The 21,036-nt window shown below is 51.7% G+C and overlaps 1 protein-coding gene across 1 annotated transcript; it reads left to right on the top strand.

The window, feature by feature from the left end:
* Positions 1-4,961: 4,961 nt before the first annotated feature.
* Positions 4,962-17,107, top strand: ELP6 (elongator acetyltransferase complex subunit 6). Its single transcript, XM_004703987.2, has 7 exons — positions 4,962-5,075; positions 7,446-7,524; positions 9,289-9,359; positions 12,908-13,026; positions 14,913-15,114; positions 15,273-15,419; positions 16,452-17,107. Exons 1-7 carry the CDS (start codon positions 5,022-5,024, stop codon positions 16,578-16,580), a joined length of 801 nt encoding a protein of 266 aa, XP_004704044.1. The 5' UTR covers positions 4,962-5,021; the 3' UTR covers positions 16,581-17,107.
* Positions 17,108-21,036: the final 3,929 nt, after the last annotated feature.

Raw genomic sequence — 21,036 nt, 5'->3', positions numbered from 1 at the left:
GGGAACTACCTCTCTTTCTCCCTGGAAGTGGGCCACCCACATTCTCTCTCTGCTTCACCTTCTCGTTGTCAAGCCACATGGGGCCACGATGATGGCAGCCAAAGCCCTGGAGATGGGACCACCACCATTTGATCCACAGGACTTTGCACCCCCTAGCCTGTGATCTTCCTGCATTCTGCTTCATTGCATGCGATTGTGTGAGTCTGAAGAGTGATTGATGGACTAGTATCAGATTTATGGGCTAATATGGGTCATATGGACTTGATCTGGACTGAGCTGGGATGCTTTCTTAATCTACAATTGCTCTTTGAGATAAAGCTCTCTCTTACACTCATGTGAGTGTCTCTGGCTTTGTTTCTCCAGTCAACCTGGACTAACACAGTATTTTTCCCAGGCCGTGATGCCGCTGTCAAGTCTCATAAGTTCCTTGTTGGAGCACCTGCTACCTTCTTACCCAGAAACTGTTCTCTACAACCAGAGACTACCAGAAACTTTGCTGTTTGAAATCATCCATCAGTATCCTCCAGGGAACAGCTACCAGGAAAATGCAGGTCGAAAAAGTTGGCTACGGTCCTCGTGCAGTGAGTGAGCATGCACTATGGGGAATCATGAGGCAACTCATTAGGAGAGACTTAATTACAGGACTGGGGCGTGATGGGTGACTTGGGATGGGACTCAGGAAACACATTTTACCTGGGCCTGGAGCTTATCAACGGGGAGGCAGATGAAAGGGAGGCTGAGGCTGCAAGAAGCAGCAGCCTTACTCGTTGGGAGATGGTCTAGTTGGGAGTCCGTGACCTTGACAATGCTCACTTGTTTAATCCAACGTGATTACAGAGTTCTGTCTCGACCCATCATTGTCACAGTCTGAGGGTGATGTTTGGTGAATTTGTTAGGTAGTTCGATTTAGGGGGCAGGGGCGGGGCGGTTGTCCCTCCCAGGCCTGCAAAGGCCCCCATAGAGGAGGTTGGAAAGAAATCAGGCAACCAGCGAACATCTCTGAAGACCCCACACTGAGCATGAACAGACACAAGCCCCCTAGGCCCAGGTAAAACCAATATCTTGGACACACCCACCTTAGGTACATCACACAGGTGGGCCTAACTCAGCCAATGGGGTCAACCAATACCATCAACCACGCCTCCCCAGTCAGAGGCTTGAAATAGCCTGGCTGTGGGAAGGCCTCACTCTCTCTTACCTGCTCCTGGTCAGAGGCAGTTGGAGGTGAGGAGTCTCCCACCCCCCCACCCCACGCCCACCCCACCCCCGTGAGGGCACAGATGCGCCTGCTCCAAGCCTACTCGGGGCCCACAGCCTCTTGGCCCACATGCTCACAGCCTCGAGGATTCTTGGCCTTCTGGCCTCTCCGCCTAGCCCAAGTTCCACACGTGTGGGAGCCCTTTCCACGTGGTTGTCTCACGTCCAGCTGTGAACGCTTCCCAGAAATAGCATATACCCTTTTGAGACTATACCACCTGCTCATAAAAACTCACTCGGGTCACATGCTTCGGTGAGAATTCTTTCAGCGTGCGAAGCAAGAGAATTGAGGTACCACGCATGCCAGAAACCCAACACATTTATCTATGCTCAGAACTCCTAGTTGGTAGAACCCAGGCCAGTCCCTAGAGTTCAGGGGCTGCTTTCTCTCATGTATCAGGGAGTGTGAAACACACCATCCTGGTTGGAAGGCCTAAGTTGCAGGTACAGAGAAGTGACCTCAATTTCCAGCCCAGATGCAGAGCTTCCGAGAAGTGACCTAAACATGACATTGTAGTCTCGAAGGAAATAAGGCTGCAGATTTGATTCCTTTATACACAGCTGTGCTTTCTGGAGGCCTGGTGGCCCTGTGGGTTGAGTGTTGGGCTACTACCCAGGGGTTAGCAATTCAAACCCACAGGCTGCTCCGAGGGAGAAAGATGAGGCTCGCCTGTTCTTGGAAACTGTGTGTCCTGTTGCTATGGGTCTGAATCAACTTGATGGCAGTGGGTTTGGTTTTATTTGGGGGGTGTTTTGCTTTGCAACACTATTTAAATTTCACCTGAACTCCACCCTTGCCCCCCAGTTTTATAGCTCTCTTTTCCTTTGGTGACAGGTTCCAGGATGACCTTTGGTGTGACCTGAACAGAGCTTCTTAACTTGTGGTGTGACCATCTGGGGTCCCATAATTGACAGGGCAGGGAGGGGAGGGTGTTGACGAAAAATTTGGCAACAGTGAAGAGTTTCTGAATGCAGGACCCACCGAGTAATTCAAAATCACACTTGTAATATAGTCAAGGTGTTTCTGGCAGCGCTTGTCCGTGTTGCACACAACACACGCCAGAGTTTAGACATGGTGGTTTGCGATACTAGCAAAATCATTAACCTCATTCAAGGCTGTGTTTGATTTGCACAACTATTCTATATATCTAAATACTGAGAATCGGGTAACAAAGCCCTGCCAGCATTGACTTGACAGCTGGTGGGGTGGCAGGAAAGACAGGTGGACATGAACATTGACAAGTTAAATATAAAACAAGAGTGTAGGCCGGGGGTGCTGACTAGAGAGAGGTGTTGTCATGACTCCAAGTCGTGTGGGGTCGATAACCACAGTTTGGGCATCTCTGCCCAAAGTATCTATGGCATAGACCTGCTGCCATCAAGTCAGTTTGGATTCGTGGTGACCTCATATGTCACAGAATAGGACTGCTCCTTAGGATTTTCTTGGCTGGAATCTACAGAGAAGAAGATCGCCAGGCCATTCCTCCCTGGTCCCAATGGACTGGGTCATCTCGCCGGCCTTTAAGCTGGTAGTCAAACACAAACTGTTTGCACCCCTTGGGGACCCTGTGTCCTGTAACAGGTATGGAACCAAACCACGTGACCTTGAGTTGGTTCTGACTTATGACACCAGGCAACCCCATGTGTTTCAGCGTCAGTCTGTGCTCCATCAGGTTTTCCCTGGCTGATTCCTTGGAAGTCGATCACCAGAACTCTCTTAGGAGGCACCTCTGGATAGACTTGAACCGCCATCATTTGGTTAGCCATTTGAATCAATCGGCCTAGGACTTTTTTTAAAAATATGGCTAAGAGGTTCATGATCAAATTATACATCTCTTTTTTTAAAATCATTTTATTGGGGGCTTGTACAACTCTTATCACAATCCTTTTTTAAAAAATCATTGTATTGGGGGCTTGTACAACTCTTATCACAATCCATACACACACCCATTGTGTCAAGCACATTTGTACATCTGTTGCCATCATCATTCTCAAAACATTTGCTTTCTACTTGAGCCCAAATTATACAGCTCTTGTGAAAGTCAAATGTTACAGCAAGGTGTAAAACACTCAAGAAGCCATACTTCTCTTCCCACTACCCCCCCGCCCCCCCTCTTGGAGAGGTATGGTTTTGACAGGACTGAGTAGCTGAGGTCTCTGCATGTACCAGGGAGGGTGCAGGCTGCCTGCCCACTGGTTTCTCCCCCTAACAACCAAAGGGAAATTGCAAACTCCAGTTCAAATGGAGGGAGATTTACATACGTTTTATCTAAAGAGCCTCGGTGGCACTGTTGGATAAGCACTGAACTGCTAACCACAAGGTGAATGGTCCAAAGCCACCAGCTACTCCGAGGGAGAAAGGAGAGGCTGGCGGCTTCCATAAAGATGGATCGCTTGGAAGCTGTACAGGTGCACTATGTGTTCGAATTGACTCCATGTCAGGGGGTGGTGGTGTTAATCTAACAAAGCATCTCAGCCATGATTTCCACTCCCAGACTGACAAGTCTGCGGGGGAAGCAGCAAATAGAACAGTATACTATGTGGAGACCTCGGCATTAACCAGTGGAAACCCCACCTTGTTTGAGCAAACAGCTGTTTTCAATTGAGAAAATGTGAAATGTTGTAACATCCACACCCACAGGAGACTGTGCATGTCATAGCTGCAGGAAAGGGTAAAAGGGGGAGGGGAAGCAAGAAGCTGGGAGGAAAGGGGACGAAAATTAGCAGGAAGGAAGGAGACCCACAGTATTTGCCCCAAAGAAGTAAGGCCCAAAACATGTATTAACCTGGTGACAGGAAAGACAGTATATACACTGCCATTGACTGGGTTCTAACTCACTGCCACCCTATAGAGCAGAGTAGAACTGCCCCTTTCGATTTCTGAGGGGTCAATCTTTATGGGAGTAAAAAGCCTCATCTCTTTCTGGAGTAGCTGGTGGTTTCAAACTGCTGACCCTGAGGTTAACAGTATAACTCCTACTGCAATAGGCCATTGGCTGCTCCAGTCAAGAGGAGTGACTGATGGTAGCACGGGCTTACGACAGCAATGGAGGAAACTGGGAGGAAAGCTAAAGGTAACAAAAATAAGAACTATCACAGTCAACCTTGCAATGGCAGTGATAAGTTTAAGAGTACATACATATAGACTCGCAAATTGAACAGGGCTGGAAAGGCGAACGGGGCCAAGGATATTTATAGACTTCAAATAGATCCACGAATATACAAGGGGCATAGAAGGGATAAAGATGAAAACTTTTGCCCCAAAGTGAGACATCTTGCGGGAAGGAACCCTAGGGCCTGGAGTCTCCAGGGACATCAAGGTGTATTAGCCATGCCCACGTCCACGAAGATAAGATTCTAATTCCGAGTTTGTTGAGTTGTGACCAGGATCTTAAAAGCAAAAGTGCGACGGACGGCACGCTGGGAGGCCCGGAGCCTGGGAAGAAAGAGAGGTCAAAGGAAGGAAGGGGGGTGGCGTGGGGCCACAGAGGACTCAGGTGCTAAGCAGCCCGCGCGGAGGGAACCGAGATTGCGACGGCTGGCCGCGGCTGTGTCCGGCCAATGCGAGGCCGCCACGTCATCCCTGGTGCGCCGGAAGCAGGTACGGATCAAGGACCCAGAACGCATCGGTAACTGGCGCCCAGGAGTGACGTCGCTCACGCGCCTTCCGCTCTCCGGGCAGGTCGTGGTGTGGACTGAACAGTCGTCCCTCGGCCGTCTCCTCCCACGTCCAGCTCTGCGTCCGAGCGCCTCCGAATCCCAGAATGTTCCCGGAACTCAATGACCTTTTGAACACTACCCCGGACAAGGTGGAGCAGGTACGGTGTCCCGCGGTTGAGGAAAATGAACCTCGGAGCAAGGCATGAGGTGCCGCCCCGGAAGCAGCGCGTACAATGATGCCGTCGAAAAGGCGCGACACCTCCCGGTAGGGAGGTGCCTGGGAAACGTAGTCCAGTCCTGGAAGCACCGTCCCTGGACGTCAGCCTTTGGTCTGCAGCGGTTGGGCTTCCCGACTTGGGTTCTCAAGGACAGCACGAGGCTTTAAACCTTCCCAGGAAACGTGTCCATATGTCCAACAACTGGATTAGTTTGTCCCGCTGACACGTACGAGAAGTAATGGGCGAGCTCGCTGTGTGGGTGGGTGGGGATGGGAGACTCCTGGAAGTTGGGCGGAGCCAGGAAGAGATCCCTTCCGCCCTGCATCTTGCACCATTCTACCTCTGCGCTGCACTGCCCAGGCCGGTCACAGGGAACAGCCCTCCACTTCGTCTCCCTCCTTATGATGGCTCGTGGTGCGTAAGGCTCGAAGCTGCTCGCACTGGGTACCAGAAGTCCACTTTTGGCACCACAGTCGCATCACCGTTTTCTCCACCCTCCTTGCGCCCTCGGGCACCTTGCTTCATTTTCAGATGCTTCACTCTTGTTCGGAGACAAGGAATCTAGAGATTGTTAATGTTTGAGCCAGGGGTTTTCTCTCACAAAACGGATCTGGCTTCTTTCACAACCGTTTACCCCTAATGAAACGTAAACCTCTCAGGCAATCACAGTAACCATGTGTGCAAAACCTTCTAAGGACCTGAAAGTGCCGGACAGATCGTAGCTTCAAGTAGAGCTGTGTGAATTCTAGTTGTCCCGAAGTTCCCGTGTGTCCTAGGCTCCCGACGCCTCCAAAGACCCCAGCCCAGAGCCAGAGCACAGAGTGGAGGGTTGAAGTGGGCAGGGAGCTTAAGCCACTGGGTGACAGCGCTAGGGGCAACCCTCAAGACCTGAGAGTATGAGCCTTCATATTTCATAAATTAAAAACACCCTGAGGCCCCAGAAAATTAAAGCGCTTGCCTGTGGTCTACACAGCACTGAGTGACATGTCTGATACCTCTTGACCCCCACCTTCCACACAGTTTGCTGCCAGGGAACTAAAGGTGGCTGGAGTGGGCACTGGCACAGCTTACTGTTGCTAGGTGGCATCGAGTTGGTTTTGACGCATAGTGGTCCTGTGTACAGCAGAATGAAACGTGCTTGGTCCATGAACCGTCCAACCATCACTGCTGTGTTTGCACCCATTGTTGCAGTCACCATGTCAGCCCTTCTTAACAAGAGTCTTCCTCTTTTTAGCTGCCCTTCTACCTTACCATGCACGACATCCGGGGACTGGTCTCTCCTGCTCACCTCACTGCAGAGCGTTTCCCAGGGAAGGCAAAGAACCAAAGCAGCATCCAGAGCCAGTGGGTAGAAACTTTGTTGCCAGAGGTATCTTGTCAGCAGCCACTTCTTTCTCCCCTCGTCCCCCAGCTCACTGAGCCCAGATTAGAACAAGGGAGGAAGTTGAATCAAATGAGTGTTTGGAAGATCTCTCACTGAAGTTTGTGGTTTTCACTGGAGCCTGCGGATAAAGGCCCTATCTTTCATAATCTGATCATTCCTGAGAGCGGGAATAACCTGAGTCAGTGACTAAGGGGAGGCGTGAGGAAGAGATGGGCTTTGGTTCTGCATTGCCACGGAAAGGTGGAGGCGAGGATCCGCTTGCTTGTTATGAATGACTTAAGACCGGTCACTTTATTCATTGCTTGTTTGTTTCATGATTTTGACTTATGCTTCTTCTCTTTTTTTATAGACATAGCATCCCTGCTGTGGATGAGTTGGTGACAGGAGTAGTACTGCCTCATAGGGTTTCCAAAGCTGTCATTTAAAAAACAAAGTTTTATTGGCACATACTGCAGGTGTTATACACTTGAATCGTTCTCCTATTCAGATTTGTGTCATTCATCACCACAATCCATATCAGGACATTTTCTTCTCAGACTCCTCATTGTTAGCTCCCCATCTATCCCCAGCCTCCCCAAAGGCTGTAATCTTTACGGGAGCAGACGGTCACATCTTCTGTGAAGTGGTTAGTGGCTTTGAACCACCCACCTTTTCCTTAGTGGCCAAGCGCTTCACCAGAGCACCACTAGGGATTCCTGAAGCGACTTTAAGTGGCCTTAGGTGGGTTCCACCGCTTAGCGAGCCTGCGGACAACAGGATGTGACACTGCCTGGTTCTTAATACTGATTTAGTTTTTTAAAAAAATCTTAATTTACAGGTGTAGAAACTTAGAGCTGGACAGAGGTGACGAGATTTTTCTGCTCAGCTTTCCTCTCTCCAGAGAGGCTCATTCACCTTCTATGTGATGTGTTCCTCTGACCTTCTAGGGGAAACTGACTCTGCTCTGCGATGCCCAGACGGACGGCAGCTTCCTGCTCCACCACTTCCTTTCCTTCTACCTCAGAGGTACACGGGGCTCAGTGAGGCTGTAGAACGCAACCTCTCGGGTGGGAGTGCAGGAGGGGAACTGAAACAGCCAGATTCTGACTCGTAGCATCCCCGTGGGGCAGGGTCACACTGCCTCTGTGGGTTTCTGAGACTCTCTCAACAGGAGCAGACTAGCTTATTGGGCGGCAGATTGCTGGGCCATCTTGGAGTCTCCTCGCCCGGGTTAAGAGAGGGGTGTGCTCCCTAGGCCCACGTCCTACCGCCCTGCTGCCGGGACTGCCTCTGGAGCCACTGACAGACCCTCCTGAGGGGTTTCTCTGACGTCCCTTGAGGCCTCTGGGAGGGCGACTTCACAGTGCTTGGCATGGGCAGGGGGTATTTCTTTTCTTTTTTTAAAAGTTTTATTGGCACTTCTACATCTCATACAATTCAGTTGTTCAATCATATCAAAGGAGTTGTAGAATCATTACCACAGTCAATTTTAGAACATTTTCTTCTTCATAACACTCATTATTAGTGTATTTTTTAATTGTGGCAAACATATACACAGCAAAACTTTTTCAATTCAACAACTTCTACATGTATAATTGAGTATCATTGATTATACTCTGTTGTGCCACCATTATTGATATCCTTTTCCAAATTATTCCACCACCTGTAACATAAACCAATGCCCCCTAAGCAAGTACTCTTCCTTCTTCACCATCATGTAATCATGGCAACTTTAGTTTTTATTTACTTATTTATTTCTAATCATTTTATTAGGGGCTCATACAACTCTTATCACAATCCACACACATCAGTTGTGTAGAGCGCATTTGTACATTCATTGCCCTCATCATTCTGAAAACATTTCCTCTCCACTTAAGTGGGCAGGGGGTACTTCTTAACCCCGGGAAGGAGACAGTACGCCCACCACCATGTGCACATGGAAACACATGAGCAAAGGACAGCATCCTGGTTTGTTTTTTGTAAGCTCACACAATCTCCCAGCAGAGCCCTGGTGGGGCATACGAAGTCCCTTGGGCTCCTATATACCGACCAACAATTGGAAAAGGCCATTAAAACAAAGAGCCTGTGCTTTTGTAGTAGCATGGGCTACTTCAGCTATCTGGTGGCATATCTGAGGGAGAAAGATGAGGCTTTCGGTTCCCATCAAGAGTTAGCCTCAGAAGCCCATTGGGGCAGGTCTACCCTGTCCTATAAGATTGCTATGAGTCGCAACCGACTCGGTGGCAGTGGGTTTGTTTGGTTGCTTTTTGAGCCGTACATATGAGGAGCCCTGGTGGTGCTGGCAGATAAGCGCTGGACTGCCAACCACAAGGTTGACGGTTTAAACCCACCAGTTGCTCTGCAGGAGCTAGTGGAGGCCTGCTGCTACAGCCTCAGGTGTTACAGCCTCAGACACCCTTTGTGGGGTCATTATGAGATGAATCGTGCTGGCCGTGGGCGCGTGGAGGTGGTGGTAGTCCATCTCATGCCTGGCAGTCTTCTGAAAAGTGGCCATTGAGAGCCTGGTGGACCACCGTGGTCTGGTCCCCAGCAAGTCATGGGGATGGCGCAGGACTGGAGGTCCCCGTGAGTCGGGCCGGCTCCTTGGCCGCTCACAGCTGTGAGGCACTTCACAGAAGCAGCACCTCTCAGAATCAAGGAAACAAAGTGTCCGTATGCAAAAGGGGGTTTCTTCGAACCCGGTGCGGCGGGGGTGGGGGTGGGTGTCCCATTGAAGGGCCTCTGGGTCAGCAGGGGCTTTATCACAAGTCACTTGATTTTGTTTCCTAGCCAACTGTAAAGTCTGCTTTGTGGCGCTCACCCAGTCCTTCAGTCACTACAGCATCGTGGCACAGAAGCTGGTAAGTGGGCTGGCCCTCTGGGTGGCCTCCCTCCGTGTGTGGGCAGGACCTGAGGCTGGGCGTGCCAGCTCCCGTGGTCAGGAACGGAGCTTGGGAGGGACTAAGGAAATCGGAGCTGCCCCACCTTTACCGAAGGGCTGCAGTCTCTCTGTACGTCTTGTTCATTGAGGTGTGCAGCGTCTGGTGTGTGTGTTGTGGTCATGCATCAGACCCTTCTTTGCTGGCTGCAGCAGGTGCGTGAAAGAGATGACCTGGAAAGTAAAGGTCTAGAAAAGAACGATGGCATATATGTGCCAATATGTTGGACACAACTGATGTATGGATTGTCACAAGAGTTGTAAGAGCCCTCAATAAGATGATCTAAATTAAAAAAAAGACAGAGAATATAGGCAAAGACACTGAAAAGATCACCCCCAACAATCATGACCCCAGTCCTGCCTTTCACTTGGGCTAGACCGGAGCATGTACACTGAATCCTGGTCAGATAAACCCCTCAGGAACAGGAATGGGAGGAGTGATACCAAGAGGGTAGGGACAAGGTAGGAAGAGGAAGGGGGAACCGATCGCAATGACAGACACATAACCACTGCCATCACCACCCCCAGGGGGACGAACAACAGAAACCGTGAGGGAAGGGAGACGGTGGTCGGTGTAAGATGTGAAGATAATAATAATGATTTATATTTATCAAGGGGTCTCAAGGGTGGGATGAGAGAGGGAGGAGAAAAGAGGATCGGATACCAAGGCTCAAATAGAAAGTAAGTTTAGAAAATAATGTTGGCAACATATGTACAAATATGCTTGATACAATTGATGAATGGATTGTTATAAGAGCTGTAAGAGTCCCCAGTTGTGGGGTTAAAGGGGAGAGGGGACCCACAAAACATCACAGGTCCAGTAGGTGCAATTGTACAGCAATAATAAGTAGAAATTATAGTAAAGTCATAGCATGAGAGTTAAAGGAAAGATTGGAATGAATGGAGTCAGACACAGTTCATGGTAGCATTGCTCCCCTCAGCCCCACTTGATGGTCCTCGTGGAGGGAACCCAGCCACCAGAGCAGGAGCAGCCGCCTAGCCGCCCTCCCGAGAACCAGGGAGCCTCCTTATTTATTGCTAACCACGCATCATATCACTTTAGGGGGGTCTGATTACAGAATCATACATCACAGAAAGGGGCAGTACAATTCATCCTTTGGCGGTTTTGATCACTCTGGTGTCTCATACAATAAAACAGACATTTACTATCCTGGGAGGCATGCAAACCCCCTGATAGCAGATAACAACCTACGTCATAGGGAGGGGTTGCGACATAGGCAATACAAGCAATAGGAGGGGGATTACGTAGGGTTGAACGCGCAATAGTAAGAGGAGGGAATAGGGGAGCGTGTGTGGCAAGATGGGTGGACCCTGGACTCGATGAGCTTAGTCATCTTAGAGTGGTCCCGGGCTTGCCTTTGGGCACTGCTTCAAGGGAACAATAGCAGAAGGGACAGGGCCCTACTTAGGGTGAGTCAGACTATACAGTCTGGTTGCTCTAGAATAACCTCTGATCTACTTTCACTGACCGCCTAGTGTACAGTCATTCTCAAGCAGCTAAGTCTGGTACATATTTTTGGGAGAGACAGCTTGAGAGAAATCCTTCTGTTTCCCACACCCAATAAAATGATGCAAAAGGGGGAAAACAAGATGACCTAGGAGCTGAGGGACTTAACCATAGAACTCACTGCATGGGGTTCCTTTGGACCCTGTCAGACAGGGCATAGCTGCCCCGGTGCCACACTCACTCTGTAGAGGATCACCTTGCTCCTGTGGTGGCTTTGAAATGCTGACTCTGTGATTAGCATAACCCTCGACCCCACCGGTTTCAACTGCTTCTGGCATTACAGTGGCCTTTAATCAGGACCCTTCTGGTGTGCAGATTGTGACTTACACTGCCACGCCTTTTGGTGCCTCCCATTAGGGCCCAGGACCTCAGTGTGGGGAGAGGTGCTTGTCTCACTTAGAGCAGGGCAGCCCTGGCCTGGCTTCCCCTCATCCAATGCAGGCAGGTGAGAATAGAATAACGAAGGGACTGCTGAGCCTCCTGGGCTGTGACCTGTGTCCAGGTGGACTTAGTGCTTGAGAAGGGGACCTGAAGCAAGGACACCCCCCCACCCCGCCCTTTTTAATGGACTGGTCAGTTTCAGCCAGGGAGAGAACCAGGCCACCCCTGAGCAGTGATGTTAAAATCTTAACCATATCATTGGACCAAGTCACTGCCTCTTCTCTGCAGTGAGAAGCAGAGGAGGGCTGAGAGGCTGGATTCTGCCCGCCTCAGTGGGGCACGCGCATGGGGAGCACATGCGGGTCATGAGTAGATGTTGCATTCCAGGTAGGTCTAAGACGTGTATGTATGCACTTTCTGCCGGCCACTCTTTGGGCTTTATTGCCCGTGACTCCTCACGACCTGGCAGGAGTGGCATGTGCAGGACCCAGCCGGTGACGTTCAGCATTCTGAGATGTCATTGCATTTCCCTGTAGAGTGGTAAAACAAGGAGCCTTTCTGTCGGCAGGGGCAGCGCGGGGTACTGGCAAGTGGAGGACACCAGGGCTGTGGGGCGTGAGTGAGCAGCTGAGATCTGGTTTGGGGACATGGGCAGCTTGAAGAGTCCCACCTCGTGTGTTTCTGCCGAGAGCAGTGGGCTGCATGGTCCATGGTGGTTTGTTGGAATGCTGGCTCGAGGCCCCTGGCTCCAAAGCTGTGGAGTCAGGGATGCAGGGAGCCGCATCCTCGTCGCTTGTCTCCAGGGAGTCTTATTGAGAAGAACCGTGCTCGAGAAGTCCTTGTTGAGCAAGAGTTGGCAAACTTCAACCTCCACGCCCACCCCCACCCCCCACCGTTTTGGTAAATAAAGTTCAATTGGAGCACATCCACACCAGCCAGTTTCCCCAAAGTGGCAGAGTTGGCGTTGCTTCCGGGGAAGCTGCAAATGCTCCAGTACTCCCTGCCTGGCCTTTCAGAGCATAGCTCTGCCAGTCCCGGCACTCCTGTTGCCCCATTCCAGTCTGGACGGCGTCATCAGTTGAAGGGAAAGAAGAGCGGATGCTTTCCCACTGGATGCCAGGCAGCCTGACAAGTTAGTTCCTTGAAAACTTGGGTCCTGAGTTCCCAATGGGACCAGCCCACAGGGTTTGTGCCATGCTCCTGCCCCAGCGTTTCCCAGACTGCAGCCCTCCTCCCACTGCTTCCTTTTGGTAAACAATGCATTTCATAAGGAAGCTTCCTATATGATGACTATAATAAATGATATCATTTAATGTTGGACTGCACATTTATATTTAATTAAGAATTATACTAATTTAAAAACTATTATCGGGCGATCTTGAAAATCTCTATAAACAAAAGAATGTAAGGTTGCTTTTCGTGGTTGGTTTTTAATTTAGCAACTACATGTGAAAGTACACCTGCAAGTGGACCAGGACTGTGGGTGGCGGCCCCCTGGGCCCCCGCTGTGAGCCGGAGTGTGGGCTCTCTGATGGGGGCGTTCTCCCCCGTGTCGTGTGTAGGGTGTCAGCCTGACCACTGCCCGGGAGCGCGGGCAGCTGGTGGTCCTGGAGGGTCTCAAGTCCTCGGTGGACGTCTTCTTCCGGGCCCAGGAGGAGCCACACCCCCTGCAGTTTCTCAGGTCAGTCTGCCTGTAGTCCAGCCAGTGGGGTAGGCCCCCGTTGCAGCCTGGGACATGACAGGGCGGAAGCTGCGCTGCGCTGCGCTCCACAGCGCTCCGTGGTTGTTGGGGAGAGCTGTCAACTAGGCTTTTAGGCCATAATCTTTGCAGCCCACGGCCAAGTCTCTACTCCCATGGAGCGGCTGGGTGGATGTGAACTGCTGACCTTTCCGTTGGTGGAGGATGTAACCATGGCACCACTCGGGCTCTTGGGGCAGAGGGGACGGTGGAAAGTGTTATTTGTCGAGAAGAGGGCAGAGCAGTATGACTGCTTTGCTGTTTTCTTACAACCTGGTGCACATATCCACTCTGTTCTTGGTTAGCAAACAATGGCTCCTGGGCCAGCCACCTGTTTTTTAAAAAAATCATTTTATTGGCATATCGTGCAGCCATATTCAGAAGAGCTGTGCAGTCATCACCCCCATCCATTTCAGAGCATTGTCCTCCTTCTCATGTTTGTTGTTAGCTTCCTGTTGCCCCCCACCCTCTCCTTCCATGCCCCTAGCTAATTATTAATCCAGTTACTGCCTCTATAGATTTACCTGACTTGGATTTCATATACAAAATATTACACGAAATCAAACAAGCCAAAAAGACACTCAACAACAATGACAAAACAAAACCTCAATAGAAAAGAAAGCAGAAAATATTAAAAATGGAAACAACTTTAACATAGGTCAAAAGGAAGACCAAATGATAAATAATAAAGTGTCACGTTTTAACCAAGCTACATTGGCCAGAATCGCCTTTACAGGCGGCTGGTCGCACCCTGGGATCAGGTCGGAGCGCCTTCCCGGAGACTTCATCCATGCTCTGACCCTGCAGGTGGAGTTGGTCTTCCACTGTCATCCAACTTAGGGTTTTATTATTTATTATCCTTGGATTATACAGACTGGTGTGCTTCTTCCATGTGCACGTAGTTGGTGCCTCACATAAGTGGCTGCCTGTTTTAACACAAGCCCCTGAGATCTCAGAAGCTATTCTTTCTGATAACCAAGTGCCACCTGATTTCCTCAGGACCCTTTGCTATAGCACCTTTATCTTCAGGGATCTCTGTGAGGGTGAGTATCAACTAGGGTCACATCATAAAAACTAATTGATCTCAGGTTAGGGCTACAATTAAGTGCAAGCCCAAATCCACTAATATATCTGTGACATGCACGTCTCTGGTTCACTTAAGGGACACCCTTAGCATTTAATAATATGGCATTGTAAATCGTCTCCGTGGCAGCCACCTATTTTTGTAAATAAAGTTTTATTGAAACACAGTGGCATTTTGCTTGCAACCGAGCCCTGGTTGCTTTTGTGCTACCCCTGTAGAGTTGAGTAGTGGCGGCAGCGACCGAATGGCAACAGGCAGGGATTGCAGGGCTAGTCATTGGAGCCGCCATGAGTAGCTAGGCCAGCTTGTGTCAGGATGGATTGCATCTGCAGTGTGTACCCGCAGCCTATGGCCGCCTGCATGCACATTGCTAGTAGCCTTTGGGTGCCCACGATGGACCCTCTAGGGAGGAATCTCTTGGCTTCCCTTTCCAAATTCATCCTCTAGATGCCCCTAGCTCTTGGGTGGAGAGGCTCTATGGTTGTCCTTAAAGACTCCAGGAGCTGTCAAGTTTTGTGTCCCTCGCTTCAAGCCCAGTGTTCTATGTCTGTTAGGCCCCCGTAAAGATTTACATGAAGCTCATTCGTGCCCACAGGCATGCCTTTCCTTTACAGCCAGGTAGGTGAACTCCTTGGTGCCAAGAGTGTGATACAGCCCACCCCCCCTGGCCCCCTCCCCTGCTGTTGCTTGGCTCAGATAAATATTTGTAATGTGAACTCTGGTGACTTTGGCCCTGTGTCCCCAGGAAGGCCAGCGCTGGGGACTTGCAGCCGCTGTATGAGTTTGTGCAGGAGGCCCTGAAGCCTGTGGACGGTGAGGAGGCTGCATGGAGGTGCCCAGTGCTGCTGATGGACGATCTCAGTGTGCTGCTGAGCCTGGGTGTGGGTGCCGTGGCCGTGCTGGACTTGGTCCACTACTGCAGGGCCACCGTGTGCTGCAAACTGAAGGTATCATCGGACCCAGTCGCCGGGTCCTACCCCTCCCCCACCCCCCCACCGACCTCGTGGCCTCTCAGAGCCCACACTGAGGCTGGTGACCTGTGAGGGGGTGCCCCGTGCTACCTGGTCCTGGCTGTCCCTTCAGCTGTCTCGTATTTGTGATGCAGGGAAACCTGGTGGCGCTTGTGCATGACAGCGGAGGCGCTGAGGATGAAGAGAGCAACACCCTGCTGAATGGCCTCAGCCACCAGAGCCACCTGATCTTGCGGGTCGAGGGCCTGGCCACGGGCTTCTGCCGGGATGTGCATGGGCAGGTACGCAGGGGCTGGGGCCAGGGACAACGGGCCGTTTGTCTCGTTGCCCGTGACTCAGCCCCGGGAAGGGGGGGGAGCGTTCCTTCAGGTGGCGGGGAAACCCTGGCAGCTTGTGGATGGAAAGTCAGAGACCTGCCCCAGCTGGTGCTCACCCCTGGGGACCAGTTGATGCAGGGCTTCAGGGCGCTCCCATCTGTCACACATGGGGCTCTCTTGAGGAGGAGGCAGCTGTCCCGAAGGGGCTCTCAACCCACAGCTGGCCCACTTCCTCTGCAGCCCCTCCGCCTGTGCAGCCCTGCAGCAGGCGCTGCGCAGTCCGGTGAACTCATTTCCTTTGAAAGCAGAGCCTGGGTTACTGCTTCCCTCAGGGCTGCCTCGGCCTGGGATGTTCAGCCAACTCAGGTCGAAGCTAACAGTCCTGGGCTGAGGGGAACAAGAACCTGTCCCTCTGAGGGGCTCCGACAGTGCTGGGCCTTCCAGTATGTCTTTGCAATCACCCAAGTCCGCCCTCGGAGCTGCCCCTCTGAGGTCACCTTGGGTACTCTCCCCCTAGTAAGGCCGAGAGGGCGTGTCAGTGCTGCCTCCTCCTCTGGAAGCAGGTCTGGTAGAGGGAGTGATCGGGCTAGCCCAGAACTACCCGGGGTCATGCCTGTGGGCACGTGGGAGGAGGTGGTTCTGCGGGCCCAAAACCAGAGCGATTTCGCCCATGTTGGCATCCTCAGTCAAACGATGAGGCGTCTTCTGTAAAACCGCGAGCCTGAGAAGTTTCACTGGTTTTTCTGGATGGAGGTTTTTGTTTTGTGTTTTTTCTTTCCTTGGTCTTTCACGTTTCTCACACTGAGCAAACGTCACTTTGTTTTGCATCAGCCTGGGTTAGAAGCCAGCTCCATTACTCCGGGACATGCCTGCCTGGGGAGCTCCTTGGAGTGAGGGATTTGGTAGGGGGGGTGGTCGTGGAGGACACGGTGGGCGCCCAGAGTGGAGGGGGCGTGGTGCCGGCTCTTCCTCACATCCGCCTTCCTGTGTCGCTAGCTGACGATCCTGCGGAGGACCCTGTCGCAGCCCACAGTGCAGGGTGAGCGGCGCCTGACTTACCAGTACAAGATACAAGACAAGAACGTGTCCTTTTTTGCCAGAGGGATGTCCCCTGCTGTTCTGTGACGCGCTGTCAGGCCAGCGCCAGCAGCCTGGGACCGTTTGTGTTTATGAAAGAGAAAGGAGCCCTGCAGAACCGGACCTTCCCACCCTCCTGGTGGTACCTGGCAGCCCACTACTTACCTGGGCCCTGCTCGGAAAGCAGCGGGAAGCCTCCTTCCTGCTACTGCTGCTGCTGCTGCTGCTGAGAGAGGGGCTGCGTGGGGACCCGCAGTGACAAGGAACCTCCACCTGGAGCTTTCTGTGTGAATGTGCACCAGCTCCCCATCTCTGGTTCCTGTGCCTCGCGGAACCAGAGTAGTCAGAAACGTGCCAACCAGGAGACGGTCTGCACCCTCACGGCTGGCGTAAAGTGAGTTCCCACGTCACGGCTTCATGTGGGCTCTCTACTGTTCACCTGCCTCCTGGATGGGACGGAGGCGCCTGGTGGCGTAGTGGACTGTACACGAAGCTGTTTACCACCTGGTCCTTGGTTCAAACCCTCCAGCCACTCCTCGGGAGAAACGAGGCTGTCTACTCCTGTAAAGATTTAAAGTCTCAGAAACCCACAGGGGCAGTTTTACCCTGCCCAATGGGGTCGTTGGCTATGACTTGGAATTGACGCTATGGCAGTGAGTTTGGGTTTTGGGTTTTTCACTTTCTCCATTGGGCCCAGGGAGGAAACTGGCTGAGCGGGGTAGGGGAGTGTATCCAGGGCTGTAGAGCAAGCTATGAGTAGTGGGGCCTAGCTCCACAGTGTACGCCCGCTGATTGGCCAGTGGGAAAACGGGAGCAGGCTCCCTACCCATGCCACAGCTTTGGGCCCTCCCACTTCTTGTACACAGAGGAGACCTGGCACGGAGCCCCGTGTAGGGTGTGGGTCAGCGTGGCCTTGGTGAGGACAGCAGGAATGTGCTTGTGGCCAGGCAGCGTGGGGCCTTGGCCAGGAGCTGGTGCTGCCTCCTGAGAAGCCCTGGGAGGTGAGTGCTTATCCAGCACACAGTCAAGGCCACCTGCGTATTCTGCGTGGGTGTGTCTTAGTACATGTCGTACGCCATCCACCGTTGACGTGACTTAAGTAAACAGAATGGAGAAGTCACGCTGATGACAGAGTCCTAAGGGGTTTTCGTATCTGTGTGTAATAGGAACTGTGTTACAGGACCTGTCTGATGCCCCTGACAACCCCAACACCCCCACCTCCCATGCTGGCCACTGTGTGGTTATCCCACAGAATCAATGGTGACTTTTCACCTCAAAGGGGACCTGACCGCAAGGTTAAGCTCATAGAATATTCAGAATATGCGAGTGCAAGTAATTAGTCTCTAGTGAGATTTTAAATTAACACTTCAATTTTTAGGAATGGTTCATATGTACTTCAGTTCTGGGTGGACCAAATACTGCCGCATGGTTTTAAAATACAGATGCTGCTGTCAACTGGTGTGGGAGCAGCAGCTGACCTCTGACATCACCAGGAGGGTGCAGAAGAGAATCCCTATCAGCCCAGGGTTGGTTCTTTTTTTTAAAATTTTATTATTATTATTTTGTTATCAATTTATTGGGGCTCATAGAATTCATTACAATACATAGATCAATTGTGTAAAGCACATCTGTACATTTGTTGCCCTCATTATTCCCAAAATTCGCTTTCCTCTTGGGTTCCCTGAATCAGCTCATTTTCCTTTTTTCCCCTCTCCCTCCCTTCCTCCCCTCTCCCCCATGCACCCTTGATAATTTATAAATTATTATTGTATCTTATCAAGGTTGGTTCTTATGAGGTGGGGGTCAGACTTGGCTCCCCGCTCCAGCCTTCCTACCAGTTCTGACACCAGCAGAACGTACAAACAACACTCATGTTTATGGGGTTTACTAGAGAAGTAGCAGGTCACATTATAGGATCAGGAATGCTCAGGATACAGTTCTTTGATCAGGGCGGCTTTCTCGTAGATATGCCATCGGCACTTCTCTCTGGCCCTTGGCCGCAGCCCAGCTCCAACAAAGCTCTTCTGGTCCTGTTGATGTTCCCCAAGGCACCTTCTCTACCAGCACGCCTTGGCCCAAAGCCACGCAGCTCTAGCTTTCTGGGTCAGCAAAGTGAGCTCCCAAGACAAGTGTTTGACGACACAGCACTCTGGGAGTGTTACAGATCTAGTTCAGCTGTCATCAAGTGTCTGCCAGGGACACCCTCCAAAGTCCAAACTCACTGCCACCGAGTTGATCCGACTCCCAGCAACCCTGTACCTCGTACGGGATAGAGCTGCCCCTGTGGGTTTCTGAGGCGGAATCTTTACAGGAGTGGAAAATCTCATCTTTCTCTCGCATAGCGGCTGGTAGTTTCGAACTGCCCTGGCAGTTAGCAGCCCAGCATGTACTCCACGACACCACCAGGGCTCCTTAGAGGCACCCTACTCCACCTTTCGGCCTCTGCCCCCAAGCATACGCCTCAAGTCCAAAGGTCAGCAAGCTGAGCTCCCGAGACAAGTGCCTAGTGGTCGCCACACTGCCACCAAGCCTCCAGCTTGGAGCCCCTGAGCTGCGTGTCCCCTCCGAGGGCCTGGAAGCCCTTGCTCGGCCGCTCTCCTGGTTCTGCTGCCTCTGTTCCCACCACTTCTCTTGCTGTTCCTTCCGCCATCCCCGTTGCTATTGCTGTCTCCTGGATCGAAGAGGTTCAGCACAGTGACCTTCAGTCCAAAGTATGGGATGCCCTCCACTGCCAGCTCTTCTTTTTCAGTGGTCGTGAACACCCCCTTTCCACCTCTGGGAGAGCACATTGGAAACCTGGCAGGTGGCACAGCTGGCCAGTGCCCACATTGGGGTTCCCTAGACCTCATTTGTATGACCCTTCCCCACAAGGGTACCATGCTCCTCATTTGCGTGATTAGCAAACTGCCCGACATCCCCTTGGTGGGTCATAAGTCCTTTGTATTTGCATAATCCCACCCAGTTATTTGGTGGGAGTTAAAGCAACTAGTTAAAAGGGTCATACCACATAATTCACAGATGCACTGCATCTGTGTTGTTTTATTTTATGTTTTCCATTTAACTTAAGAATGTTTTCACTGAAACCCTTTTCATAGCCGTCTGACATCTCATGGATATCAGTGTCCTCTAGTTTGGGGAGCTCTGTCAGGAGGCCCCCTGGTGGTACAGCGGGCTAAGCATCGCACTGCTGGCTGTGGAGCTGGTGGTTCAAACCCTCCAGCTGCTGCATGAGAGCGTAGTGAGGTGGATTACCCCCAAGAAGATGCACAGCCTCGGGACCGCTGTCCCACCGTGCACCTTGAGGCTGCTGTGAGCCAGATCCACTCGGCTGGACGTGTAGGGTCCCGTGTTTCCGGCGATTCAGTGTGCTGCCGGGATGTAGTAGACCACGCCTGCTGGAGGGTGGGGACAAGCTCACGACTCATGCCGAGTACCTTCCCTGCAACAGGCTGGTTCCGGTACTGAGCGTGGCAGGGACAGCCTCTTCCAAGTGTGAACCAAATACTCCATCAGACACCTCTACCGTGTCACACCCGCACACGTTTTTATACGAATAAACGTGAAACGACTATCCCCCATCCCACCCCCCAAAAAAAGTCTTTCTCAGTGGAGCTGGTGGAGGAGACCACACTGAGGAGTAAGCAATGGAGAGCATCAGACGGTGCCTGTAGCCGCCAAGCAGGGCAGGGGCGCAGGGAAAGCGAGGGTGAGGAGACCAGACTGCGTCTGGTCTCCACACGGTGGTTTCTGAAGCGGAGCACGGACCGGCCTGTGCACGGAATCTCTCGGGTGGCTTTCCAGAAGGCTGGAGCCAGTTAACAGTTAACACTGAGAATAGGTTTCCCTCCACCAACTTGGGGGTTAGTTTATTTTTCATTGGTTTAGTGGTTTGTGCAAAGCTGCTGCCTTAACGCGAGCATTTTACAGTCGTGGCCTGGGTGCGATTTCCTGCCTGCCTGTCCTCGCGTGAGCCACGCTGTGCTTCACCCTTGGTCACGAACCAGCGGGAAGCCTGGAAGTGAGATTTTAACCGTGTCCCAGCTCATATTTGGCTGCATTTTGATTTTCTACAATCACATTTTACCTTCTTCAGAAGGACTTGTTTTGTATTCAGCATCTCACTCATGAAATGCTGGGGGCAGGAAGTGTGAAAGTAAAGCCCACGTCAATCCGAAAGGTTCTTGCTGCCGCCCTAGTGGGACTTCACGCAGGTCGCGTGCTGCGGCAGGGAATTGACAAGGACGATGAAAACCGACCAGGGACGTGATGCCGGCGCTCACAGGAAAGAACAAGCCGCCTGCCCCCCACGCTTTGGGTTGTGCAGCAGAGAACTGGGGCCGAGTTCTCGGAGGCAGGGCTATTTGAACAAACCCTTGGTCTGATCCTGTTTCGTCTCTGCCTGGTGTCTTGGTTCCCAGAATTTAACCGTATTTTCCTTCCTCACTGGCAGAAAGGCACTATTTTTGCTCTGTATTTGTCATTTTAAAAGGATTTCCAAAACACC

The sequence above is a fragment of the Echinops telfairi genome, unplaced genomic scaffold (genome assembly GCF_000313985.2).
Source record: "Echinops telfairi isolate 266 unplaced genomic scaffold, ASM31398v2 ScPeMD7_7420;HRSCAF=8458, whole genome shotgun sequence".
Taxonomy (NCBI): domain Eukaryota; kingdom Metazoa; phylum Chordata; class Mammalia; order Afrosoricida; family Tenrecidae; genus Echinops; species Echinops telfairi.
Note: the sequence above shows the minus strand (reverse complement) of the source record. Positions and strands in the feature narration are given on the sequence as shown.

Coding starts and splice junctions, on each gene's coding strand:
- ELP6 (XM_004703987.2), top strand. CDS start 5,022: ATGTTCCCGGAACTCAATGACCTTTTGAACACTACCCCGGACAAGGTG. Junction 5,076..7,445: donor CCCCGGACAAGGTGGAGCAG/GTACGGTGTCCC, acceptor CTGACCTTCTAG/GGGAAACTGACTCTGCTCTG. Junction 15,420..16,451: donor GCCGGGATGTGCATGGGCAG/GTACGCAGGGGC, acceptor CTGTGTCGCTAG/CTGACGATCCTGCGGAGGAC.